At 41.4% G+C, this 15946-nt stretch overlaps 1 protein-coding gene across 3 annotated transcripts; it reads left to right on the top strand.

Moving 5' to 3' along the window:
• Nucleotides 1-23: 23 nt before the first annotated feature.
• LOC6588372 (protein phosphatase PP2A 55 kDa regulatory subunit) lies at nt 24-14472 on the top strand. Of its 3 annotated transcripts, none has more exons than XM_026984500.1 (5): nt 24-72; nt 3647-3844; nt 12354-12505; nt 12580-13383; nt 13450-14472. In XM_026984500.1, exons 1-5 carry the CDS (start codon nt 66-68, stop codon nt 13816-13818), a joined length of 1530 nt encoding a protein of 509 aa, XP_026840301.1. In that variant the 5' UTR covers nt 24-65; the 3' UTR covers nt 13819-14472. The 3 variants fall into 3 exon arrangements, with proteins under 3 accessions (XP_026840301.1, XP_002012905.1, XP_026840302.1); XM_002012869.2 differs by lacking the exon at nt 24-72 and adding an exon at nt 322-701; XM_026984501.1 differs by lacking the exons at nt 24-72; nt 3647-3844 and adding exons at nt 6107-6514; nt 6982-7459 and having other exon boundaries at nt 13450-14470.
• The last annotated feature ends 1474 nt before the right edge of the window (nt 14473-15946 follow it).

The following is a 15946-nucleotide window of genomic DNA, read 5'->3' as shown; positions in this document are numbered from 1 at the left end:
AGAGAAACAGCAATATCAATAGGCAAATTAGCGTTTATCAGAAGAAGACGGCGACAAAAACAACAATGGCCAGTGAGTGTGAATGTTTTGTTTACAAAAATCTTCTTCCCCCAAAGAGAGCGAGCGCCGGCTCACGGTCACATATTGAGAGGGAGAGCGGGAGCCCAGAGAGCATGTGACGAGACGGAGAGCATTGGGGGGCAGCGCGCGTGAGTTGTAGAAATCATAGGCTGCGCATTCGCGTTTTTAACGTCGCCGCGTTGACTGTTTCGCCTTATTGCGGTTTCCTTATTCCATTTGTGTGAAACGTTGAATTAAGTTTAAATTAGTTTACAGTGCCTTTGTACGCCTTCGCTGGCTGCTGCTGTGCCAGTGTGACGACACCGCCAGAGGCACAACATCAAAGAAAGTGAAGTGAAGTGTCAGTGCAGATTGAACCGTTACAATTCTGACACATGCAGACTGTGAAAGAGAGTGCGTGCCAGACAGAGAGAAAAAATAGGAAATTTAAAACAAACCACAATAAATTACACTTTGAATTTTATAAATAGACGTCAGTGCGATAGTGTATTAAAATAGCTCGATGCATAAACAAATTATGACATATCGAAAGCCAGTGCTATTAAAGTATTAGACGCTGATCCCGTTGCTGGTTTTTTGTTTTCTGGCTTATTCCAGAACCGTTGCTGCTCGCTGCTGAGGTTAGTTTTTTGGTTTTGTGCATGGATGGTGCTAATGTTTATTAATATGTATGCGCGCGTGTTCGGATATGGCAAGACAGCTGCTCCAATACCACACAGACCCCGATCTGGTCCCCTTTTATCATTCAAAGTTGAAAAGTTACGTCAACCTGTGGATGAGTGCTCTGGCCATTCCTCCAGGAATATACAGTAGTATAGTATATCAGGCAACACCTGATCCGCTTGAACTCTTATATGTATACACCTAGAACGCATATTATACGCTGCCCCCCACCCCTGCCTAACCGCGAGAGCACCAAGTTTCAGATGTTGACGTTCTTGGCGGTTTTGAGGCTAACAGCATTTTGAGGCGGCTTTGTTTCGACCCGAACCGAACGAACCCCAACAAAAGCAACAACTATTGAGTTGTCTTGGCCATGTAGAGACCGAGACGGCTTAAAAACAATTAATAGCTACTATTTTGTCACTCGGCTCGGTGACTTTTATGCCAAAATATTTGCCCAAGCTGTTGGCATTAGCGAATAATACAAATTGCCAAAGCACGCGCAATCTCTCGCTGCCAATTCTCCACCGAATCTACCCCTTATATGAGGCGTGGCGGGTAATTTGTTCTGGCCAGAGCCTGTCCTGTTCTGTTCTGTCCTGTTCTATTCTGTTCACTAATAATAATATGAGTGTACGATAGATTGGCGTTTGTCCGAATGCTAATTAGTTTCATTATATCTCAAGGGGTGGGTTGGAGGCGGGACGAAGTGTATTAATTGACAGTTTGATAACCACAATATTGGGTCCCCATCGATCTGCTTGGGATTGTTGGAGGGGGTGGAGACACACATACATGCATTTATGTACATATGTACGTATGGTAGCAATCACGTCCATCAAAGTGTATGTTTATCTTTTACTCACACACTCTCCTTCACTCCCACCCATCCGTAAATAACAAATTCATCTGTCCTGCGAACCGCCAATTGCTGCCAAACTGTCAGCACTTTGACGGACATATTTCGGACAGTTTGGCAAGCGCCAGCCAGCCAGTATGAAAAGCTAAATATAAAACAGGTCTGTGTGCCATCCCTCCTTCGCTGCCGCATCAAAAGCACATTAGGCGAGCTGACGAGGAGGGTTGACAATGTCCAAAAATAATCAAAGATTTGGCAGCCACCTGGCTGGGCAACAGATGAGAGGGGGGGGATAGGTCTCGTGTCGCACGTGCTACTGTGGCTCTCCAACTGTGCGACTTCTATTTATATTTTGCTGAAGATGCGAATTTACCCTCACCTTCGGTGTGTGCCATGCCATGCCCATCAATGCTAAAATGTACATTCAGTTTTTCTTGAGTTTATTTCGGATTTCGGATTCCTTTTCGCGCTTCCGCTTCCCACATGCACATGGTTGAACAATAACTACACAAAATCAAAAACAAATCTTGACAGCACTATATTCTCAAAAAAATGTATTTTTTCTGTTTCGATTTGTTTTTGTAGTTTGTGTGGAAAACATTTGTTCTGTTCGTTTATTTACATGCCGCACATTTTAATGGACCCCACATTCACATTCGACGCATGAGTGTGCTTTTTTCGGGCTCTGCCATGACAGTTGTATTTCCCGATTTCCCCCCAAGATCTTATTGCATTATTCGCCCGCCCACCCCCGCTCACGTTTCTGCGAAGAGGAGACATTGAAGACGCGGATCATTAATTGGATTACAATTCTCTGCGTTTTCCCTTTGTTGTTGCTGTTATTTTTCACGTTGCTCTCTCCCTCTCTACTGCTTCTTCTTCTTTGCTATTAGTCATACATACATGTGTATGAATGTGTGTATATGCGAGGGGTGAGGCTCTTCTACTTGTTGCGTACGCTTGTAGCCACTGGCTAAACGAGACAGCAGGTGAGCTGCGGTGTATCATTGGAACTGCTCTGGCCTTGCGAAATTATTTGTTTATTACATGCCTACATGTCATAATTCTTATCTCAAGATCTTACAATACAAGAGGGATTAACTTATTCTCTGTTGTGCTCATTCTGTTAACACCCCGCTGCAAAGCAGCTACTTTCTCGTTTAGGAAGTACCTAACTTTGCATAATTCTCCTCTTCTCCCCTTTCCATTGCTCAATCACTCCTTTAACGACGGCCAAAGCGCGACGTGGTCTTCATATTGTAACTGTATATCCGTATGGTATGTATGAGAATGTGTGAAATAACAGCGCACACATTCACATACATATGTATATAGCCTATACGTATATGTATGCCAAATTACATTTTACAGAAGTATGCGAGTGTAGATTTGTGCTAATTTGTTTTTGTCTTTTACAATGTTTTTTTTTGTTTTTTTTTTTTGTCGCACTGCAAAAGTTTCCACTCTGACGTTCACCGTTAAACTCTGCGCGCGCCATTTAAATATTTGAGCTGGAGATTAGCGAAATGGGATTGCTTTTTTGTGTAATTGTTAATTGGAATGCCGACTCTTTATTTATTCTTCTATCAGTCTAGTCTATGGTGGGCAATAAATTGAATAGACAGCCATAAAATGCGGCTTATATAGATAAAGTTGATAAAAACAGAGCGCTGCTGCAGACACACCTCTCGTTCTGGCAAAACTTTAATTTATGAAACACGCAGGTGGCGGAATTTAATTCAACCCGAAAACATATGTTTCCTCTCTTTCGCACGCAACACGTACCCGTAATTTCTAATGTAAACAATTTGCGCAATCCATTTGTTTGAACCGTCCTCAAGAGAGCTAATCGCCAAGCGAGTTGAAATCTGGAGATGAGCGGGACAGGTGCTAATTGCCTGACAAATTCAAAAACACGCAGCCCGCTCATGTGCGGCCGTCTCGCCGACAAGAGTCTTGGGCTAATATGCATTATACAATCTGTGTATGCAGCTGAGCCTCGAGAAACATGTTAATAGATTCGATCATTCAATTTATTTACAGCACCTAACCACAACTCGGGGCCGAAAATGGGTCGTTGGGGCCGGCAGAGTCCGGTGCTGGAGCCCCTGGATCCACAGCCACAAGCACAGCCTGCGCCAGCCATCCCGCCGCGCACCTTTATGCGGCAGTCGAGCATCACAAAGATTGGCAATATGCTGAACACGGCCATCAACATAAATGGAGCAAAGAAGCCTCAGAGTAAGCACTCAAATTTCCCGCCAACCAACTAACATCCCCTTAACAGCATTTATTCTGTGTACGTTAACAGTCATTTATTATTCGCCATTTTCCCACACTTAGCCGCCACCGGCGTTTGCGGCACTTGGGTAGCCTGGAACTCTTATTCGAAACTGCCTTTGTAGCCAAAGTTTGTTTAAATATTTAAAGCCCGCCTTCATTTACTATTTTTTATTTCTTTTTTGTTGCTAGCTGTTGGCTCCTTTAATTAAAGATATCTAACCGCCATACAGAAAGCATATAAGTGCACAAATACGTTCAAAAAATGTAAATTTTTAAGTTACAAGATGGGAAATTATATTTATATATTTTGATTCTCCATTCTCAGTCTCATTCCATGCACAATGTTGCCGGCAACACTAATTTTCATACCCTAGAAAACAGAATATAGAATATAGTCAGTCTCTGTTTTAAAGCTATCACAACGATATTTTGGAGCTTATTGTTTTCTTACAGAGACCAAGAATTAAGATATATATACAAGACACTAATCATATGCATGAATATTTCTAAAACATATCAATTTGAGCAAATGTATTTATTAATTACGTATTAAACTTGACGAAATAGGGTATACAAATGTCCGGTTGATAAGCAACAAGTTTTCTAATACCAGGGTGACGTGGCAGCATTGCGACTGTTTTTTTTTTGTTGAAAGGGATAAAACTATGTGGGCAGGGCCGAAGGTTATAGTTAGCCAGCATCAAAATTGAGCAATAAGAACGATTACTCTCTTAAGTTTTATTACATTTCATTTGTTGACCTTCTTCGCTAAAAGTAAAGTAGAAAATTGATTCACTAATCGGATAAAATTATGTGGGCATAGATAAATATTCTATTTAGCTGGGAATATTCGACGGAAGAACAAAATTGAGGGAATCGTATTTGTTGAATCGGTAATGGCCCGGTTGACAACATTTAAATCCTTGTCGCTCACATTCAAAAAAGTTCGATTTGGCGCGCACCACTCGGTATATTTTGTATTTCGGTGTAGAAACTGGTTTTCGCCGCGCTCCCATGTGGTGTTTTTTAGTGCTAAATGGTATTTTTGTCATTTATTAATTTCATTTTCAATTTTATATAGAAATCCAATAAAAGCAAGTATTTCGAATAGGCCAATCATGTATAGAATTGATTCATCAATCGTATAAAATTGAGTGGGCATGGCTAAATGTTCCATATAGATAGTATTATTCAACGGAACAAAGAATATGAGGAATTGGTCGTTTTTTGAATCGAATTTGAGTTCGCCGCAGTTCGCCCCAGTTCGCTTTAGCAACAATGAGTCTCATTCCATACACAAACATGTTGCTAATTCCATGCACAAAAGTTGCGGCAACATTTACTTGAAAACCGTATTTTAGTCAAAATAAAATACATAAAGGTAATTAAAAGAAGCAATCTTGTAGAAAATGCATTTATCTATGGGATAAAGCTAAGTGGGCAAATCTATATAGCTTGAAATATAGGCAATACCCGATTCGCCGCAGTTTAGCTTTTGCAGCAATGAGTCTCACTCCATACACAAACATGTTGCTAATTCCATGCACACATACCCTGGGGGAAATGGATGTTATAGAATTGTGAATACGTTTGTCTTCCAAGACTCCGTAGGTATCAGGATCGACATAAATATAGACAAGATACTAATAATGTACTTGAATATGTCTAAGGAATATCAATTTGAGAAAAGGTCTTAATAAATTACGTTTGATCTTCATATAAAATTAGCGAAATAGGGTGCACAAAGGCCTATACACGCATCATGACTTCAAATACTAGCAACATTGCGACTGTTTTTTTTGTTGAACTATTTTGTTTAAACCTTGTTTTAGTCAAAATACAATAAAAGCAAGGATTAAAAACTATCCAATCTTGTAGAAAATTGATTCATTAATCGTATAAAATTATGTGGGCATGGCTAAATGTTGTATATAGCTAGTAATATTCGACGGAAGATCAAAAACGAGGAAAATGTATAACATAACTTGAATTTGTCAGTATTTTTATGGTATGTTTTGGTATATTTCCGAGGGTCGGACCGTATATCGAAACCTCCGCGGTCACACTGCCGCTATAGTTTTTACTTCCATTTTTTGCGTTGAATTTATCGTAAAAATAGTCATTTATCGTAAATTTATTAATCTAAGGTTACAAACAGTGATCCAGTTTTGAATCGGCAATACAATTGCGTTATTACAGCCGTGTATATAGTCTAAAAGTGCGCCGCTTTGCAAAAAAAGTCCACTCATTACGACGCAACGACGAAGCAGTGCAGCAAAAGAGGCGGCAAAAAGCGGAAGAAGAAGCAGGAGGCAGCAGCCGCAGCACAGAATCTTGCTTTAGCCACAAGCTTTGCCATTTTTGATTTCGATTTGATTGTTAGCCCCGCGGTGTGATTGTGTCTTTGTGCGGAATCGCTCACAAAATAAATAAAGTGAAATGCATTAGAATCGAATCGAATCGAATATTGATTGTGTGTGTTTCGCGTTCTCTAAACAAAGTGGCAGTCACGCGGTCGGTTTTTGGACCAGAAAGCCAGCAAAATGCATAAGCCACTGCAGCCGTGAGACCAGGAATCAGAATATAAATACATATATACGTATACATGTACCTATGCACGCTTTGAAGGTTAGATTTTATATATATTTGTTCGGTCGGGCGAAGAAAACGCGATAAAACAAAGGCACAAAGCGAGCGACGCAAAAACGCGAATGTCGGTGCTGTGCTGCCTGCGGCGGATATATACATATGTGTGTGTGTGTGTGTGTGTGTGTTTGTTTTGGCAAATGCAATAAATAATAAGTAATCTTAATTATTTAGCAATTATACAGTGTGTGAATATCGCGCTTACAACGCCACGGTTGGTTAGAACAGGAGGAGAGAACGAGGCGGCAGTGTGAAGTAATTTTTGTGCTCATCTCACAACCACCGGCTGCACTAGTACTCTCTCGCTCGCACGCACACACACACGCGCGCAAAAAAAACGCACGTTATACTGCTGCCCCAGCCGCTGCCGCTGCTTATGCTGCTGGCATCGTCGTCGGCGTCGTTGTATTCGTCGTCATACAAAAGAAAAAATTTCCCCTACTTTGCAGTTTCTTCCCCACATGTCGTCGTCTCTACGTGCTTAAGTTGTGTGTTAAAAGCAACCACAAATATATGCATAGATATAAACCAAAGTATAATCAAAGAATAACCCCAACGGAGAAACAAGAAACAAAAGGAAACTGCGCGAAGGAAGCAAAGTCAACGAGCGCTTAACGTCTCTTCTTCTTTTCATTTGTTCCTCGCCGTTTTTTTTGTTGTACATGCAGTGTTAGAAAGCTCCTGTGGCGAAAGAAACCGCGCTTAACTCCTCCACACAACAAAGGCAACAACAACAACAACACTAACACCGACACATACACGCACAGTTGAGAGAGCGGTTTCAGGCTAAAGAGAGCACACGATTAAGACAGCGCGAGCGCGGCTCCTTGGCCTTCTTTCTCTTAGTGTGTGGTTGTTGTTGCTGCTGCTGCTTGTGCTGCCGCCGCCGCTGCTTTATCGACGCAAACTGTTCAACTGTCATGGCCGGTAAGTGAATTCATCCTCTCGCTCTCTCGCCCGGTTAATGGGGCTGCCAACTGTCGCTGTTTCTGTGTGCGTCGGTGTGTTCTCGCGTTTAATTTTGATTTTGGCATTAAATTTGCAAATAATTTGCACATAAACAAATTCGCATTCCCATTCCCGTCCCGAAAAGTAAACAAACTAGTCAAATGCGTTGCGTCAAGCTAAAAACAACTTTTCCCTATCGACTAGCATTGATCTTTGCACTTGAGCGAAATGCCGCTAGCGACGTGAGCGGAATATACGCAATTGACAAGTCTGCCCTCCCCCTTTCCTTTAAACAAATGCCCGCCCCCGCTCGACCATTATAAACTGAAAAGCAGTAAGGTAAGGTACACTCGTGGGTTACCCTTACAGAGGGGTAGTATGATTGTGTCTTCAACCCGAATTTGTCAGCACACATATTTTTGATCTGTCCATCTGTTGCTTTCTATGGAAACTTCAGAATTAATGTAAAATTTAATGATCAATGAACGATCAAAAGGCAGTATTTTTGACCCCTGATCAGCATAAGCGAGTCGATAAAACCGTGTTTTTTTACTGCTTGTCGAAGGGTATATGTGGGGCGTGTAAGGGTATTTATGGGGCGTGTATTTCTGCATAGATCGATGTCATAGTCTGGCAGGCAGGCTCACTTTTTGGTTCACAGAGTAATATAAACGAGGAGGGGGTGCCCCGCTCCACTCCCCTGCGGCCAAGACACAAAACTACTATAATTAAATAATAAACAATTGCGCAAGCATCGAGAATGCGGCGTACAAATGAGGTGGGTCAATACTATAGATGGAGAACGCTCGGATCTGGACCGTGTTGTGCCTTGTGTAAATTGAGTTAAAGTCAACGATGTCGTTGCCGTTGCCGCTGCCATTGCCGCTGCCGCAATGGACCAAAGCCCAGCCACCTCCCCCAACCGTGTATTTCCAGACGTGACGTCGCAGAGCTCTCCGTTTGCCGTCTGTATATGGATGTGGATGTGGATGCGGTGCATGTGATGTATGCAAAATTATTTGCCAATTTTATATGCTGCCGTCTCTGTTGTTTCCTTTTCGATGTGAGACGAGATGCTCGTTTTGCCTAAATAATGTATCTGCAAGATACGCACAAGTAGCCAGCGACGAGGAGGAGGAGGCTCATGTAAATAGTTAGTCCAACATTGTCACTAACGGACATAACATTACACAAGTTTGAGATGTTTCACTGGCAACCAGTGTCAGACACCCAGAGACGGTCAGAGAAAGATAAGAGGGGAGGGAGAGGGAACGGGAACGGGGAAGGTGACAGATTGATGTGTATCTTAGATTAGATTGGATTTGGTAATTGGCCGGCTGCAACCGGGAAAAGCTCTTCTGTTCTCAATTTGTAATGTTATGTAAATTTAAATTCCTCTAAAAAGCCCCTTGATGCGATAAACATTGTATTTAATGGCTTATTGTCTTTTGATTGGTTTCAGCAAATTCGATCTAGTCGGTCTAAGATTGTACGTATTGAACTCTGTCCGCCAAAAGGTCTGGGTAAGGGGAAATACAGTCTCTTAAAGGAGGATATTGAATCCAGAACTTTTGTAACTAAAGAGTGAACTCTAGCTCTCGTTAATGATAGTAAAGAACATCTTGAGTGAACTAGTTCCAGGTTTCTCAACCTTTTGAAACCAATAGTCAAGAATACTTGCTCTTAAAACACTTGATTACGACCATTTAAAGCACATAAGGACTCGCTCCCATAATATACGATTTCTTTAAAAGAGAACAACATACATGCATGTGCATGACGCTGCGCTGTTGTTCTTGGGCTGCTGGTTTAAAGGTGCGCCGAGAATATTCCCGAAATGTTCCACTACTGAGGTTTTCCTCCCCAAGAAGCTGCCTATTTCCTGCTTTTCACCTCTGATTTTCCTTGGCCCTAATTAATCCTTTGGTAGCAATATTCAAAATTGCTTACTGATTCAGTCATGTATAAGGAGCCATTCCATTCCTCTGATGTTGACGAACGAAGCTTGTCAAATGTTTGGCTGCCAAAAAGGGATTCTCTCCCTCTGCCCTCCCTCCTTTCTTTTGTTACTGCTCCGACTATCTAGTTTGTTAGACGCTTTGTGGTAATGGCATTCTCTAGGTCGTTTATTCATCTGCCTCTGGCACGGGTGTCTCTGGAGAAACAGAGAGAGAGAGAGAGAGAGAGAGAGTGAGAAACAGCGAGAAAGAGCTTTAGCCGCGACATCGCGTGATTGTGTTAAATAATTGTGTCAATATTTGAGTTTCATTATTTTGCTCCATTTTGCGCCCGCTCATGAAAATCTACTTATCTCTTTATGTATGTACAATACACATATATGTACAGTGTACACACATTATTAGATCTGTATCTGTATCTGTATGTACAAAGCATCTAACAAATAAATAGACAAGCGACTGAGCGAGAACACATTTTGGATTTCGCGATTTTTTCTATATTTTTCAGCAATTATCCAAGATTTATTTATTTTCTGTTATTCGTGTGCCATGGGAAACAATGTGACCGCGTTTTCGGAGCAATTATATTGTATTGCGGCACTAAAACAGAATCGTTTTTGGGCGAGATGGATGACTGAAAATGGTTGCGAAGAATGGGATGGATGGATGGTAGGGTAGGGATTTATGGAGGTATAGGATGCATTTATGCGAACATAAATATCGTATCGAGTGTTGATATATTTGGTCAGTGAAAATCATCATATCGAGTGTCGATTTATGCGGAAATTGGTAATTGGTTAACCTTTATGTCGATTAATGATCGTATTGTGGGTTAATATATACGAAAATAGTCCGGTAATCATTATGTCGATATAATATCGATCAACAATATCAATGATCGTATCCTGTGTAGATATATGCGATAATTGTGCAGTCATAGTATCGATAAATGATTGATTGATAATCGGGTAATCATACTATCGATCAGTGATATCGAGTGTCGAATTATGCGATCATAGTTAATCAGTTATCGATGATATTATCGATTTAATATCGAAATGGGTTCACTGAATGGAAGAACAGTTCTTTGGCTGCACTTCCTTCCAACAATCATTTTTATTGCATTTATTTCTCTCTTTGCTGCACTTTCGCTTTTGCACAGTACAGTTGTCGAGAGTTCAATGACTGGAAAACTGTATATGGCTGTGGGCTTTGCTATGTGGGGGTGAGAGCTGCAGCTGCAGGTCTGTCGTATCTCGGTCTCTCGTATTCTCTCAATATCTAAAAATAGATTATAGGCCGATTTATGACTGACTAATTAACCGACTGCCTTTGATCCTATTATGGAAGGGAAAAGCAGCCACAGAACGAACACAGTAGAAGGCAAGACACTCACACAATTGGTTCGCCTCGTCAATCACATCTCATGACGTCGTCAATGGCAGCCAGAGGCAGGGCACAGGCAGAGGTAGAGGCAGTCAAGAAGGCAACGAGGAACAACGGCAGCACAGCCAACGGGCCAACAGACCAACAGACAACCCAATAATGAGGTCACACAGCACATGGGACTGGGCGGGGCAAGGGCGTTGTGCCTGTGGCAGCAGTGCCGCCAAAATCAAACAAACAAAAGCAAAACTGAATATTTAGAAATGATGAAAAAATTGGCAAAAATTGTGGAAAGAGGAGAGGCGACCAGAGAGACAAAGCGACAGAGGAAATAAAACCCACGTACAGTGGGCCTCTTTTCTCTGTCAATGGTGAATAAATTGAATAGAATCAATCAGGGATTAATATTCTATGAAGTTTAATTTAACTACAAATGGCAATCGATTTGTGGTAATAATTAATACCAATCTAAGAGTAATTAAGACTTTCCAGTGCCCATTATCCAGGACAATCCATGTATTTGAAATCTTCAAAGATCAGGGATGATTTTGCAACGCTTAAGAAGGCACCTCTTAAGGAATTATCAGAATTTTGAGAGGAAATCGTTGCTTGAGGAATTATCAGAATTTTGAGAGGAAATCGTTGCATTTGTTTGGGAATTTTCGCACTAATGGATGACCGACCTTTATCTTCAAAAGAAAGATGTTTTGTATTGGATATTTTGTATATCAGATCCAATACATCTGTTTGATATTCAGTAGCCTCCAGTAATCGCTTTCTATTGCTACCTTTTCCTATAAAAACTAGGGATACAAGTCAATAATGATCAAAGTCTAGTCTTCTTTCTTTGTAGATATATCCACAAATATCTACCAGGAATCTCTACAGAAATAAACCTTAAGGGATTCCTTAAAGGTTGAAACTGAAGTGTAACCCCCTCTGTGAGGGTATAAAAAGAGAAAAGCATTTCCAAAATTAATGTTCTCATGTTTTCCGTATGACAGTGTGGGTGTGGGCGTGGGGGTGGCGGTGGCGGTGGGAGATAGACGGGGTCCCAACGTCATCGTTTACACAACGTACCGCAATCGCGAAAAGTAGAGCTGGCAGGCCGGAATCGGCAAACAGAGAGACAGGAGGAGGCAGGGAGGAAGGAAACAGAAACCGAACCCAAAACGGAAAGAATATTTGGCCAAGAGCTTAAAGGGCTTTAAAGTGCGCTGGTCTGCTCCATCGAGCAGTGGATGGAAGGACGGGAATGGCGTCATTAGCAAATATTTGACCAAGGCAGGACAGTGCCGCCGTCATCCGCATTGATGTCGTCCTTCCCAGAGCCAGAGCCAGCTATTGATTGGGCGAATGTGAGTGCGATAGTGCTTGAGAGACGATGAGATGAAAATCAAATGTAACAAGTCCAACCTTTGGGGCAGGGCAGGCCAGGCCAGGGCAAATGGCATTCCGCAAACGGAACTCAAACAGACCGAAGGTGTCACCTACCATAATCATCATTTGGTCGTGCTCTCTCTTTGCAGGTAATGGAGAGGCGTCCTGGTGCTTCTCACAGATTAAGGGCGCCTTGGACGATGATGTCACAGATGCGGATATCATATCCTGCGTGGAATTCAATCACGATGGCGAACTGCTGGCCACCGGCGACAAGGGCGGTCGCGTCGTCATCTTTCAGGTAAGTGGAAATCGAGGAAGAAAAATATTCAACGGGGATACATTCTGATATCTGGTGTTATATTTTGATTGCAGCGTGATCCTGCCTCGAAAGCCGCCAATCCGCGACGCGGCGAATACAATGTCTATTCGACATTCCAATCGCACGAGCCCGAATTCGATTACCTCAAGTCGCTGGAGATCGAGGAGAAGATCAACAAAATCCGATGGCTGCAACAGAAGAACCCAGTGCACTTTCTGCTCTCCACCAACGACAAGACGGTCAAGTTGTGGAAGGTCAGCGAGCGCGACAAGTCCTTTGAGGGCTACAACACGAAAGAGGAGAACGGTCTGATCAGGGATCCCCAAAATGTAACCGCCTTACGAGTTCCTTCTGTGAAGCAGATACCGCTGATGGTGGAAGCCTCGCCGCGTCGCACCTTCGCCAATGCACATACCTATCACATAAATTCAATTAGCGTTAATTCCGATCAAGAGACTTTCCTGTCCGCCGACGATTTGCGCATCAATCTCTGGCACCTGGAGGTGGTCAATCAGAGCTACAACATTGTCGACATCAAGCCAACCAACATGGAGGAGCTCACCGAGGTGATCACGGCAGCCGAATTCCATCCGACCGAGTGCAATGTGTTCGTCTATTCGAGCTCCAAGGGCACAATACGTTTATGTGATATGCGTTCGGCGGCGTTATGCGACCGGCACAGCAAACAGTTCGAGGAGCCCGAGAATCCAACGAATCGCAGCTTCTTCAGCGAGATAATCAGCTCCATCAGTGATGTGAAGCTGAGCAATTCTGGTCGCTATATGATCTCCCGGGACTATCTGAGCATCAAGGTGTGGGACTTGCATATGGAAACCAAGCCCATTGAGACCTATCCGGTGAGTGTGTGGATCAAATACTGTACCATAGATGTTCCTTTAACCATTGGGTTCTGTTTTTGGTAGGTCCACGAATACCTGCGCGCTAAACTGTGCTCGCTGTATGAGAACGATTGCATTTTCGACAAATTCGAGTGCTGTTGGAACGGCAAGGATAGCTCGATCATGACTGGCAGCTACAATAACTTTTTCCGTGTCTTTGATCGCAACTCGAAAAAGGATGTCACACTGGAGGCGTCCAGGGACATCATCAAGCCGAAGACGGTGCTCAAGCCGCGAAAAGTTTGCACTGGTGGCAAACGGAAGAAGGACGAGATCAGCGTGGACTGTCTCGACTTTAACAAGAAAATTCTGCACACCGCCTGGCATCCCGAAGAGAATATCATCGCAGTGGCCGCGACCAACAATCTGTTCATATTTCAGGATAAATTTTAGCCAACACTCTATAAACCTCACACCGGAATCACACACCCACAACCACAACGACAGCAGCCAGAACAGCCAACAAAAACACGCCTGAGCCTCAGCCAAAGCAGTCACTGGAGCCACTGGAGCCACTGTAACCATTGGAGCCACTGGAGCCACTGCCTTGGCAGAGGTCGCCTCATTTTAATTCTAATGTTAATTCGATTCTTTTGTTCTCTTTAAATTCAAATCGTTTGTTGTTTGTTAAATTACACCTTTTTCAGACCCGGCCGCCATCAATCCAAATTCTTAAAAAAAAAAATAAACAAAACAAAACATAATGCCATAGCAAATGTTTTGTAAAATGTTTGCGCATTGTTCAGGCGCCCTCAAAAAAGAAACTTAAGAGGAAATGAAGATAGAGCGGAAGAGAGAGAGAGAGAGAAAGAAGGAAACAAATTTTTTATACATAACATTTATAAATAGTAAAGCGTAAAGTTGATTTCTTGTAGCGCAATTTAAAAGGCAACAATAAGAGAGGTACCGTTTAATGATTACATTACCGATAACAGAACGGATGATTTTCCCGAAAACTATGTATAATTAGAAGCCAGCGCCCAAGTATTTGTAATAAAAATTATTAATAATATACAACAAAAGCAAAAACAAGAAAAAAAAAAACAACAATGATAATGATAATGATGATGAAATGCAATGCGTGTGGTGCATACTGTAATATTTGTTCTGTTCGCTTGTTAAGTTTAAGGGAGAAAACAGAAGCAGAAACGAAAACGAAAAAAAGTCAGGTCCAGTCAAGTCAAGGAACCCTGTAAGCTCTTCTCTATATATACACACACACACACACCCATATATACATATGTATATCTGATTGTTTATGCGCTTTCGACCAAGTTCATTCCATGCTACAATTTCAGAGAGAGATGATGTCTAAGTTTTGTATCTCATCAGATTAGCTCTGGAGCTTGTCTCTCAGGCATTGCCTGTTCTCTGAACAGCAAAAACAATTCAAAATGCTCATTTTAAAAACACACACGTTTTTTATTCACTAAGATGAATCCAGAGGCAGTGCGGATCAAGTATGAGTGAAGTATGAATATAAAAAAAAAAAACGAAAACACAACACATTTATAAAGCAAAACAAACGCAGCCTAAGTTTAAACCTAAATTTAGTGCTCTCAATTCGTTTAATTTAATAACTATCTAAAGAGAACGCAAGATCAAGGAAAAAAAAAACAAAAAGAAAAACTATTTTTATACGCTACATTTTAAGCTAAGTATTGCTACTTTTAGTTCGACTATGCGTGCGTGCGTCCAAGACCGATTCTCACATGTAGCCTGCCTGCCTGCCCACCCCCCGCCCTCCCATATACCCATATACCCTCCCTGTACCCATTTAAACATTTACCATTCTTACCGAGACTTTTTCCAGCCTGTTTATTGTTTTGTAAAGTTTCTTTTTTAATCACGAAATGCAAGCAAAGTGACCCACTTTTTATAGGTTATCTAGTGTCTAGTGTTAACAACTAAATAAACAAACAATAAATGAAAGTAAATTAAAAAAAAAAAAACAAAACAAATAAAAGGAAGAAAGTATGCGCTAAAAATGTTAAACGAGAATTTCTGAATGGCGGCAAGTTCAAAATACTGAAAATGTAAAAGCATAAAATGATGAAATAAAAACTAAAACAACCATAAATTGTGCTTCTTATGAGAATAATGGCGTATACATATATTATGATATATATTTAAAAGTAATATTGTATTTTCAATGAACTAGTTGTACGGACAAAGCAAAGGCAAAGAGAAACTGAAAGAGATAGAAATGCCGGACGGAGAGGAGACACCAGAGAGCGGCTAGCATATATATACACATAAACGAATCAGATGAACAGTGAAACATAAACTTTTTTATGATATACAGTCAGTGAGAATATTGGTTGAAAAATTGTATACACTTTTCCACATATTTTTTTCTTCGTCATTTATTTTTTTTTGATTTGTTTGCAAATTTCCAACTATTTTGTTTTGTTTTTGTTCTTTTTTCTTTCCATACAACGCACATTCTTTCAATAAATGCCTTTTTGTAAATAAAATCGCAATAAAAAAGGAGAAGAAAAGCAAAAAATCATTCATAAAA

This window comes from Drosophila persimilis, unplaced genomic scaffold (assembly GCF_003286085.1).
Source record: "Drosophila persimilis strain 14011-0111.01,24,50 unplaced genomic scaffold, DperRS2 tig00000000-arrow-pilon, whole genome shotgun sequence".
In the NCBI taxonomy this organism is placed as follows: Eukaryota; Metazoa; Arthropoda; class Insecta; order Diptera; family Drosophilidae; genus Drosophila; species Drosophila persimilis.
This window is presented reverse-complemented; position numbering and strand designations above follow the sequence as displayed.